This window comes from Pelophylax lessonae (genome assembly GCF_965119305.1).
Source record: "Pelophylax lessonae genome assembly, chromosome: 2".
Lineage (NCBI taxonomy): Eukaryota > Metazoa > Chordata > Amphibia > Anura > Ranidae > Pelophylax > Pelophylax lessonae.
Genome location: NC_138769.1, coordinates 550,581,004 through 550,593,229, shown reverse-complemented (window position 1 = coordinate 550,593,229; position 12,226 = coordinate 550,581,004). Strand labels below are relative to the sequence as shown.

At 43.0% G+C, this 12,226-nt stretch overlaps 1 protein-coding gene across 2 annotated transcripts in view; it reads left to right on the top strand.

Annotated features, from left to right (window-relative positions):
• Positions 1 to 6,665, top strand: part of RCBTB2 (RCC1 and BTB domain containing protein 2) — an 89,583-nt gene extending 82,918 nt beyond the window's left edge. For both annotated transcript variants that reach the window (XM_082245494.1, XM_082245493.1), the window contains exon 12: positions 6,394 to 6,665. In XM_082245494.1, the coding sequence (XP_082101620.1) occupies positions 6,394 to 6,467 (74 nt within the window). In that variant the 3' untranslated portion in view covers positions 6,468 to 6,665. The remainder of the gene's footprint in view (positions 1 to 6,393) is intronic.
• Positions 6,666 to 12,226: the final 5,561 nt, after the last annotated feature.

Sequence of the window (12,226 nt, the reverse complement as noted above, 5' to 3'; positions counted from 1 at the left end):
GAATGGGAGCATTCTAAACGTACCTTTACTATTTCCAAGCGTATTGCTAGACGCTATCCGTTTGAGGAATCCATCATTAAGAAATGGACGGTACCACCAGTCGTGGATCCGCCTATTTCCAGGCTGAATAAAGCCACGGTTATTCCAGTGGAGGACACTTCGTCCTTTAAGGATCCGGTGGATCGAAAGATGGAAGCAGAGTCCCGCACCATCTTCTCTCTGATAGGGTCAGCTTTTAGACCAGTAATTGTTATTGGTCTAGTTTCCCAGACACTTACGGAATGGGCGAAAATGGTACGCCAAGATCTTAGGGGAAAAGATATTCCCCAGGAGACATCTGATTTGATGGAACAGATTATACAAGGGCTACAGTTTATCTGTGACGCAGCCTTGGACACTACTCCCTTATTAGGGCATGCATCTAAGACAGCGGTGATCCTCAGACGTGTGCTGTGGTTAAAATGCTGGTCAGCTGACCTAGGTTCCAAGAAGACCTTGACAAATCTCCCCTTTCAGGGGAATCGTCTATTTGGGGCCAACCTAGATGAAATCATTAAGGATGCCACTGGGGGCAAGAGCACTTTTTTGCCACAGGCTGCTAAAGCTAAGGGACCTCGCAACAAGCGAGGACCTTTCTTTACCGCCCATAAAGGGCGCCCGGCTGGTACTAGCGGGAAAGGCAAGACTCCTCCAGGAGGGTTCAAGAAGGGCTGGTCGGACAAGCAAAGGACCAACCCAGCCAAACCCGAAGCAAAGGAGTACACAGCCTGAAGGTGCGCCCCCACCCGGTTCAGGGTGGGGGGACGTTTTCACCGGTATTCAGGACATTAGATCGAGCATCAACCACTACTACCGGTGCGATTCTTCCCTTCCAACATTTAAGTACTACAGGAAGCGGTAATTACCGTTCCCTGAATAGATCTTTTCCTTTACCTTTTCCTTAGATTAGTCCCGATACCTCACAGGAATCGGATCTGGTTGACCAGATAGGCCAAGTAGCCTCTAGTCGGGTGACTTCGGTCCCTGAGGTTCAACCAGAAAAGATCACCTTTCCTGATAACTATCAGGTATCTGATAAATGTGTGGGAACAGAAAACGACCAGACTTTCTCGGATGGTCGGGGCCAGATACCTCTAGGGACGCCTGGTTCAGATCCAATCAGCGCCAGTGGTCCTAGAAATTCTAGGCTGGCCTCCTCAAGCCGGCCTGGCCGACTTGGACATGTTAGTCGTAGACGTTCCGTGGGAACTTCGTCTCAGGGAGTGTCTGTGGTCTCAAGGACCAATTTACCATCATGCTTTACAGTCGCTGGGTTTAATGGCCTGGCCATTGAGACCCAAGTACTGAAGGACAGAGGTTTGTCAGCTTCAGTCATTCCTACCCTTATTAAAGCAAGGAAAGCGACTTCCAGCAAAGTCTATTATCACACATGGAAAACTTATATTGCGTGGTGCGAATCTTTAGGATTTCCTCCACGTACCTATTCGGTGTCTCGAATATTGGCCTTTTTGCAACAGGGGGTTGAGCAGAAGCTAGCCTTGAGCACCATCAAGGGTCAAGTTTCAGCATTAGCAATCTTCTTTCAGAAGCCTTTAGCTACCAAATCCTTGGTGCGGAATTTCATCCAGGGGGTGCGGCACCTGGCTCCTCCAGTCCGCGCGCCCTTACCGCCTTGGGATCTTAATTTGGTTTTGTCGGTTCTACAGAAACCTCCCTTTGAAAACATCAGGGAGATTCCCTTGCTTACTTTATCCCAGAAGGTGGCCTTCTTGGTGGCTATTACTTCTGCTCGCAGGGTGTCAGAACTGGCTGCATTATCATGCCAGTCCCCATACCTAGTGATTCATAGGGATAAGGTAGTACTTCATCCTAAGCCATCTTTTCTTCCCAAGGTGGTTTCAGATTTTCATCTGAATGAAGATATTGTACTACCTTCCTTGTGTCCTCAGCCCAAGCATCATCGGGAACATGCGTTGCATTCCTTAGATGTGGTTCGGGCAATCAGGGTATACCTGAAAGCTACGGAATCATTCCGTAAGACGGATTCACTTTTTGTGATCACGGATGGCCCCAGAAAGGGTTTGCCTGCATCTGCCGCGACCATTGCCAAATGGATTAGACAAACGGTGGTACAGGCTTATTCTATTAAGGGTCAGAGTCCTCCGTTCCCTGTTAGGGCGCACTCCACTCGAGCGCTCAGTACTTCCTGGGCCTTTCGCCATCAGGCGTCAGTGGTCCAGGTATGTAAGGCGGCCACCTGGTCGTCAGTACATACCTTTACAAAATTCTATAAAATTGATGTGACGGCATCGGCGGATGCCTCATTTGGCCGCAAGGTTTTGCAGGCCGCAATTTGAGGAGACCGGTGGTCTACCTCGAGGGTTTTTTTCTGTTTGAAAAAAAAAAAAAATTTTGTTTTCTCTTTTTTTGTTGAGTCTCATCATTAAGGATGAGCATTGTAAACTTCTAGTTGGCACCGGTTGGGCCTTCTAGATTGGGATTTGATTTCCATTTTCCCACCCCTCAGTTGTGATACTGCTCTGGGACGTCCCGAAGGTGGTGTATCACCGAGGACTACGTCTGTCAATGAGCGCTAGAGAAAAATGGATTTTTGTAAAATCTTACCGTAAAATCCTTTTCTCTTAGCTCATTGACAGACGTAGTCCCCGCCCCTCTGTTTTTTTGAGTTGGGTTAAAATCTCTAAAGACTGCTTTTTCACATAACTGATTTGCTGAGGCAGAGAGAGAGAGGATATACCCTCTGGGACTGCCCCTGGGGTGTGGCCAGAGCTTTTTAATTTCCTGTCTAGTCCTGCTCCTGTGGAGGCAACATAACCCGAAGGTGGTGTATCACCGAGGACTACGTCTGTCAATGAGCTAAGAGAAAAGGATTTTACGGTAAGATTTTACAAAAATCCATTTTTTTTTTTTTTTTTTAATGTGACAAAGAAAACAAAACATACACTGCTCAAAAAAACTAAAGGAGCACTTTGAAAATCTAAATATCTATACTGATACGGACTGGATAATGTGTTAGGAACGAAAGGATGCCATATTGTTTGATGGAAATGAAAATGATCAATCTACAGAGGGCTGAATTCAAAGACACCCCAAAAATCAAAGTGAAAAAATGAGGCAGCAGGCTAGTCCATTTTGCTTAAAATTCATTGCAGCAACTTAAAATGGTACTCAGTAGCTTCTATGGCCCCCACATGCTTGTAACATCGGGGCATGCTCCTAATAAAACGACAGATGGTGTCCTAGAGTATTTCCTCCCAGATCTGGATCTGGGCATCACTGAGCTCCTGAACAGACTGAGGTGCAACCTGGTGGCGTCAGATGGACTGAAATATAATGTCCCAGACGTGTTCTATTGGATTTAGGTCAGACGAGAATGGGGGCCATTCAATGGTATCAATTCCGTCATCCTCCAGGAACTGGCTCCATACACTTGCCACATGAAGCTGGGCATTGTTGTGCACCAGGAAGACCCCAGGACCCACTGCACCTGCATAGGGTCTGACAATGGGTCCAAAGATTTCATCCGGATACCTAATAGCAGTCAGGGTGCCATTGTCTAGCCTGTAGAGGTCAGTGCATCCCTCCATGGATATGCCTCCCCGGACCATTACTGACCCACCACCAAAACGGTCATGCTGAATGGTGTTACAGACAGCATAACGTTCTCCGCGGATATTCCAGACCCTTTCACGTTTGGCACATGTGCTCAGGGTGAACCTGCTCTAATCTGTGAAAAGTACAGGGCGCCAGTGGTTGGACCTGCCAGTTCTGGTGTTTAGTGGCAAAGGCCAATCAAGCTGACCGGTGCTGGGCAGTGAGCACAGGGCCCACTGGAGGACATCAGGCCACTCTCATGAAGTCTGTTTCTGATTGTTTGGTCAGATACATTCACACCAGTGGCCTACTGGAGGTCATTTTGTAGGGCTCTGACAGTGCTCATCCTGTTCTTCCTTCTACAAAGGAGCAGATACCGGTCCTGCTAATGGGTCCAGCTCTCCTAGAGTAACTGCCTGTTCCCTGGAATCTCCTCTATGCTCTTGGCACTGTGCTGGGAGACACAGCAAACCTGGCAATGGCACGTATTGGTGTGCCATCCTGGAGGAGTTGGATGGCCTGTGCAACCTGTATAGGCTCCAGGTATTGTCCCATGCTACCATTAGTGACACTGACCCTATCCAAATGCAAAACTAGTGAAAAACAGTCAGAAAAGACGAGTAGGGGGGAAAAAAAAATTTAATTGGCCTCCACTTGTAAAACCATTCCCGTTTTGGGGGCCGTCTCATTGTTGCCCATCTAGTGCACCTGTTTTTAATTTCATTAGCAAAAAAAGCAGCTGAAACTGATTAACAACCCCTCTGCTACTGTACTGACCAGATAAATATCCCAGGAGTTTAATTGACTTGATGCTATACTGTAAAGGCCAGATTAGTTTATTAATTCATGTTTTAATCCTTATCCTTTATGGGATATTTACATTATGTAAAATGCTAATAATTGACATTTAGAGCATTAAATCATTATTTTATTTTAACCCCTGTGATTACATCATTACACCATGCCACCATGTGCACTCTTTTTACACCCCCCCCCTGGCATTGCTGTTCTGATTAATGTGCTGGCAAGCTGTAAAAAAGTAGATAGTATCTGCCCAACATGACCATATTTCTCTAGAAGTCAGTTTGAGGCACACCACATCTGCTTGTAGGCATAACGAGGTGGCATCTAGAGGTTGTATACAGTGCACACAAGGGTAAAAAAAATTCTATAAAGCCATGGCTTCCCATTTTTACAGATCAATCCTTTGTGCTTTCAAAGAACGTTTTCACATTTTGACAAAATTACCATTACTCTTATCCCTATAGCCCTAATCTCTAAGCACATGCAGACAAATAAAACATTTTTACAGAACATAAAAAAAGGTACATCGTGTTTTATGTTTGATGGAGGAAATATTCAGGATGCCTGGATATTACCAAAAATCTGCAGTCATGTGAAAAAGTTCTAATTATGAGTATGCAGGTGGACCTTGTCTAAACATCATATAATTGGGGTTAGGTGGTCTCCTTGCTATTGATGTCTGTGGTATCATCCTGCCAAGATCAAAAGATCTTCGAGTCTGGCAAGGAATTTCAAAGGATTTACAAATTATTGGCAAATAAACAATTCCACTGTTACAAAAATTATCTACAATGCCATAGATTTCAAACTACTGCAAATTTGTCTAAGACTGGCCGGACCAAGAGCTGACTGTATTATGATTACAAAATAAAAAGGTTTAAAGTACTCCAAAATGTATTGTGGGATCTTCAGGTAACTTTTACCAACAGCTGGGGTCAAACAGCTACAATCAGAAAGTGACTGCCATGAAATGCCTTTGCTGTCCAGGAAGAACATTAGAGCAAGACTGTAGTTTTCAGTTGAACATATATGCAAAGATCAGGCATTCTGGAGCTATGTACTGTGGATTAATGAATCATAGGTAGAGGTATCTGACCATGGAAACAATAGTCACATCTGGAGCCTACTGAATACAGCATTTCAGGAGAAGAAAATCATACCAACTGTGAAGCATGGTCGTGAAAATGTTATAATTTGGGGTAGCTTGCAGTCATTGATGTGTGCAAAATGTATAGTTCACTCAAAATTATGAGAATTTGAGGCCATCTGTCCAAAAATAAAGTTTGAACCAGAAAATAATCTTTCATCATGAAAATGATCTAAAGCACATTTGCAAATCAACCAAAGAAATTTAAGTTATGGGCTGACCTAGTTAAATTGTGTGATTCATATCTCATTGAAAAGTTGTGGAAATATTTAATACAGACAGGTCATGTAAGGCAACTCACAAAGCTCAACTAACAAATTTTACACAGTAGTGGTCTGTAGTAGCAGTAAAAAGCCAGGGTTGATATCAGAAACTGGTGGAAAACATGCAAAATGCATAAAAGTCATTTCTGCTAAAGGGTGCAATACCAGCTTTTGAGGCCAAGGGCGTACTTATTTTTTCAACAGCATTATATCTATTGATATTTTTCTTAATTAAATTATTTAAACATGCACATTTTTCATGTGTGTTTATTCAAGTATATCATTATTTGTAGACGCTCTTTCACTGAAGATCCGTGTTTGTTCAAATATGTTAAAAATTTTAACAATTTCCATGAGGGTTGCTTACTTTTTCACATGGCTGTACCTCTCATCCAGAAAGCTCTAGGCTTGAGTTTAAATGTCTGTTTGAATTCTGTGGATATTAAAGCTTTTTTTCTCAAAAGTGGTATAAAACACAGGAACCCATCTATAAAGACATTGTTCATGTTATTTACATTGTTACTTATGTTTTGCATTGTATCTAAAGCTAGTATCTATTTTCAGGATCTGGAAGAGTTTTGCTTCAGATTTTGCATAAATCACATGACTATGGTTACCCAGACGGACGCCTTTTGTAGCATGGACAATGACCTCCTGAAGAATTTTATTAACAAGGCGAGCAAAGCTGGAGCCTTTAAAAACTGACAGAAATTTTGTATGAGAATGTTGCTGTTTTTTCTATACCTTTTTAGAACTAAAGCCAAAATATATAAAAAGCACTTGGTGTATTACTGTTTGGTCAGATAATAAATAAATGAACAGTGGTTTAATCAGAACTGGAGTTAAGAAAGGTAGTTCTGCAGATTGTAACAACCTATAACCTTGTATGTTTGTTTTAGTTAAGGTTCCAGAATAAAAGCTTTTTGGTTGTTTTTACACCCGTACCCCCATATAAAGCTTTGTGATTAAGGAGCCTTCTATTTAAAGTCCCTCCTCTCCAGAATAACTGTCACTACCTGACAACCCCTTTCTCCAACCCTCCTCTATATACCTTTGGTTAAAATAACATAAATTGGGTAAATACTCTTTTTGACTTACCTGAAGTCTTGTGACACTGCCATCCCAAGTCTTCTCTCATGTTTACATTCTGGATAGGTCCTTCTTTGGGTGTCTTTGGGTGTCTACGTCACTACCTGTGTGAAGTGGACACTTCCTATTGGATGGCCAACAGCAGGGTCCTCTCACCTCTCAAGAAAGAAGAGAGTTGATGTTGTTAAAGGGGGATAGCAGGGAACCGGTGGGGAAAAACGTTTTTTGTCATGATTGGGGCTTTAATTACTTAAGTCCCATGGCTCTCCATAAATCCCCTGGATTTTTTGTTTCTATCTTGTTGACGCCTTGGTTCCACATACCTGTTTGTGTTTGCAGTCTAACCTAATGTATTGCACATGTTTTTTTCTGTACAGTTAAGACATTAATTTAATAGCAGGGTTGGATACATTTTTTTCTGTTTTTTTTTTTTTTTCTTTTGAGAATAAATAGTAAAAAAAATAAAACAAAATGTTTTTTTCATACATACTTGCTGTAGATTTCTTTTCCTGGCGAGCTCTATGGCAGCACACCTGGGTAGGTAGTGGTACCACTCACTCCCAACACTGACAGGATGGTAGCTATAAAGTTAAGCCCCCTCAGCCACACAGGTGGGAAGCTGTGCTGCCATGGAGCTTGTCAGGAAAGGAAAATTGGAGTAAGCATGAAGAACAATTTTCCGTTTTCCCTGACTGCTCACCATGCCCACCTGGGAAAGTACTAGCCCAACAGGGAGGGATTAATGCCAGAAAATGTAATCATGGCCAGAGGCCAAAGAAATAATTTTTCTATTGCACTCAACAGTGGGTAAAGCTGCCAGTTCTACGCAATAATGTGTCACAAACGTATGAATGATCGACGATATGGCTGCGGCACAAATTGTTTCCAGTGAGACTTTGCAGGCTGCTGTCCATGATATTGATATACATCAGGTGGAATAACCCTTTAGACTTGCCCCAGAGAAATTGTTTTAACCATCCAGGATGCTATAATCCTGCTCAAGGCCTTGGCACCTTTATTTGACCCTGCTTGCAGTTACTTCACTGTAAGTGAACTCCATATTTCTTTTAGCCAGATTGTATGTGTTGTTAGTGCTATCTTTTTCTTGACTTCAGAAGAGTTCCTATTATGCTGTCTGATTACCCCAGATTATTTAACCTCTGCCTCTCAAAACCCAGGCCACTAAGTGGAGCCTGTCAGGTGCTGGGTAAAGAATGGGACCCTGATACAGCAGTTTCAGTACCAATGGTATCAGCAGGGAATTCCTTACACTTAGCTGAAGAAGAGCGTACCATGGCTGCCTCTGGCAATCAGGAATCGCTGCAAAAATCATGACTCTTTCTCTCAGAAGTCTCTTGAGGTAGGGTAGAATTAGAAGAACTAGAGGAAATGTGTACGCTGTCTGAAAGAGCCTTTCTGAAAACGAATGCATCTGTCTGGATTGCTTGAGAGATGGGGAACCTTGAATAGAACCTGGGAAGTATTGCATTGAGAGAAGAACCAAAGAGATCTAACTCCGGCAGGAATGCCCAGGCCATCAGGTCTTGAAAAAATGACAGCGACCACTTGTCCAGCTATGCATGAGAAAGGTATTCTGTTTGAAGATTGGACATTCCCAGAATATACACTGCTGAGAGATGGAGATTTTCAAAGGGCCAATTCAAAATTGGGGTAACTTCCTATAGCAGCATCCATCTCTGCGTGTGTTGTGTGCCATTGAGGTGGTGTTGTCCATCATCAGCAGCACAGAGCGACCTTGAATCAGATGATGAAAGGCATTATAGGGCTTGCCAAGCCACTTGCAACTCTAGTACACTGGAGACTATTTTCGAAAATCGAAGGCACCACTGGCCCTGAAAATAAATGGCAGGCAGCTCCCCAACTTGTGCTGATATCTGTCAAAATCATCATCCAGGAAAACTGTAGAAGGGTGTGGCAAAGCCTGAGATGTTCCTTGTTCATCCACCGGTAGAGATTCTGGTGCATATATGGAGTGATCAAGATTATTTGATCTACAGTATGTTCTACCAATGCCACTGGCTGAGGAAGCTGTACTAGAAGGAATGACAATTCCATTGAGCCTACTTGACCATCACAATGGAGGCTGTCCTTGAGCCTAAAACTTGCAGGCGCTGGAATTGTGGAGTCCTCAGATCCAGAGTGAGAATTATTGTCCCCGAGATGTTCAGGAGCTTGGCAGAAGGAAGAGACACCATATTGCTTTGAGTATCTAATCTCACCTCCAGATAAGTCCCAATTCGAGTGGGTGTTAAGTTGGCTTTTTTTCAACTTGATGACCCAGCCAAACCTTTTTAGGGTTGAGATCACTAGATCCCGATGAATAAAGAGCTCTTCCCTGTTCTGGTGTATTCTAGATAGTGGTAAACTCCTTTTTCCTCAGCAGGGCTATTAGTGCTAATAGCACTTTTGTGAAAACTTTGGGTGAAGTTGTGAAGCTGAATGGAAGGCAAAGGAATTGAAAGTAAAGTTGAGTGACCACAAAGCGAAGAAATGTCTGGAAATTCAGCAAGATGGGATCGTGAAAGTACACGTCTTTTTAGATTAATAGACATAAACCAATCCCCTGGCTGAACTATTTTGAGGATTGTCTAAAGTGATTACATTCCATCCCTCTTTATGAACTTGTTCAGGAATTTAAATCTATAACTCTGATCCAGCCTCCTGTCTTTTTTTGCACCATAAAAAAAAGTGGGGAGTAAACCCCGGAAAAAAACATTCTTGATGTGGCACTGCAAAAATTAGCCACTGCTGGAGCAAGATCTTTGTGTTGGTCAACGTGATCTCCTTTTGTTTGGGAATAGGATGGTAAGACAAAAGTGAGGTTTGGCCTCTTCTAAAAAAAAAAACCCAGGCATGGCCAAATTCGAAAGTATTTACCACCCAGTGATCCTTTATTTTGTCTGTCCACACCTGATGAAACTTGAATAGTCTTGCTCCTATTTGGCAAGTGAGTGAGACTTTTGGGCTTCCTGCCCAGAGGAAGAGGTGGATCTCTTGGACTTTTAAAAGTTCTAGCCACTATTCCATGACCTGCAGAACTCCTGGCCAGGCCTGTAGAACCTGCCTATTGGCTTTTCCCCTTTGAGGTCCTCTGGACTGGAAATTCTTCTGTTTTAGTAGTTTCCTGTCTTGAGATATAAACAATGACTTGCCACCTGTAGCTTTTGCTGTGGCTGCATTCAGTTTGTTTCCAAAGAGGTATTGGCTTTGGTTATTTTGCACCATCCCTGCTTAGACAAGGAATCAGCGACCCATGGCCTAAGCCAAAGAGCCCTCCTATCTGTGAACGCATTTAGCATCACCCTGGCAAGTGATTTCACAATATTAGTGAGTTTAGATACTGCTTCAGTCCTACAGCTCGCAGACAGGTTAAGACTACTGAAGGAGACTAGAATCTCAGCTTTACTAAGATCATTTACCACTGCTGCCTCTAACCTCTCGATCCAGGCTTCTTGGACTTTTGAAATAGATGCTAAGGCAATTGTAGGTTTACATGCTCCCCTGCTGTTTTTTGTCTTTTTAAGATCTAAATCTTCCTATCTGTTGAGTTCATCTTTAATTATGACAACATTGTCCAGGGAAAGCACCACATACATAGCCAGCCTCATCATTGCCGGAGGGTCCTTGAAACCTTTCATATCCTCTCTCCTAAAAGGGTAGAGTTTTGCAAAGTAGTTACAGAACCATTACCTTCTGCCCACTGGCTTCCAATAGTCCAGGACAATTTCCCTAATTTATTCCATTAAAGAAAAGCACAGACCCTCCTTTATCATCTGCTTGAAATATTTTCTATGCTTTTTGAAGACCCTGAACTGGATCTTTCCATGAAAGCATCTAATTTCATTGAGAAAGGGCTGTACCAGAGGGAAGTTGAACCTATCAGGATGGACTAGACTGGAAAAGCTGATTCTCTTTGCTCCTCCTGACCAAAGTGACTTTGCTGCAAAGTTGAGGCCTGAGGAGCTAGCGCAGACTGCTGAGCCGGAGGTTGAATTTGATATTGAAAGGATTTCTGCATCTCATGAAATACCTTCTTCATCATAGCCACAATATCCAGAGCAATCACCTCCTTGTCCTTTTGCCGCATCCCGGAAATATGACTCACATGCCATCGTTCCAGATATTGCCATATTTGGACAAGCCCAGGTTCCCTACACATACATGGGGAACGTGATCATTTAGATCTAGAAAACAACCTGGGGATATGTCTAGACTGCTGAAAGTGATCTTCTTCTAAAGATCAAAATCTTCTGGCACTTCCAGCATGGTCTCTGGTTTGTGAGAGATGTAGAGATCTTGAGCCAGTTAAGCTGTTAAAAGAAAAGGCTCAGTTTAAAACTATAATCATTAGGCCAAGAACAATTGAACTAGTGGGGCACCATCCCCTATCGTCTTTGGAGACGCTGATATTTTGTAGGGGTTAGTGGCAGGAGCAGGAGCTTAGGGGTTGGGGGCAGGAGCCCAGACAAGCGCTGGCTTCCAGCAAGGCAACATTGAACTGAGCTAGGAGGCTGCTTACATTTGGTAGCAGGGAGAAGCCTCACCACCTGAGCTTGCATATACAGGTAGGAGCTGTGCATGTGCAGTACGCCACCCGGCTGCTTCCAATAGCCGCTGGAGACTGTGCCATTTTGCCAGATCATATCAATGGAAAGGAGGAAAGACAAGGAACACCAGGCTGTGGGGGGGGGGCTTAAATTTAAAGCTACTATGCTTTCAGTGTAAGGGGTGGGTGGGACTTACCCAAATGTGCTGACATTCAGCGGTCAGGGAAAAATGCATTTTTTCTGTAATTTTTCCCAACACAACGTTAATGTAACTTGTGCACTCCAAATATATATTTTAGACTATAATCAACAAAGTCCAATTATTATGCCATTTGTCTCAGCAGCTCTTGTGGGTTTTAAAACAGCACATGAGACTCAAATGGTTAAAGGAATGCTGAGATGGGGGCTGGAGGAGAGCGTGGACTGACCTTTCTGTTCTCATCCTGAGCACGCTAGTTTACCTGCTTTGGTTTCCAATTGTCATTGAGCCAGAATAAGTATGCAGCAAGTGATAACAGAACCCTGATCTGTATACTTGTTCCAGGTGATTGACTTAACAACTATTAAAGGCAGATGATCAGCCAATGAACATTTCAGAAAGAAAAATAAGCAATTGCAGGGTACTTATTTCTCAAGTTTCATTTAACTCCTATATACAATGAAAAAAGCACAGATTTTTTTTTCTTTTTTTTTATCAGGACAAATGATCATAGCATGCATTGTGTTTTATCACAGTTGAT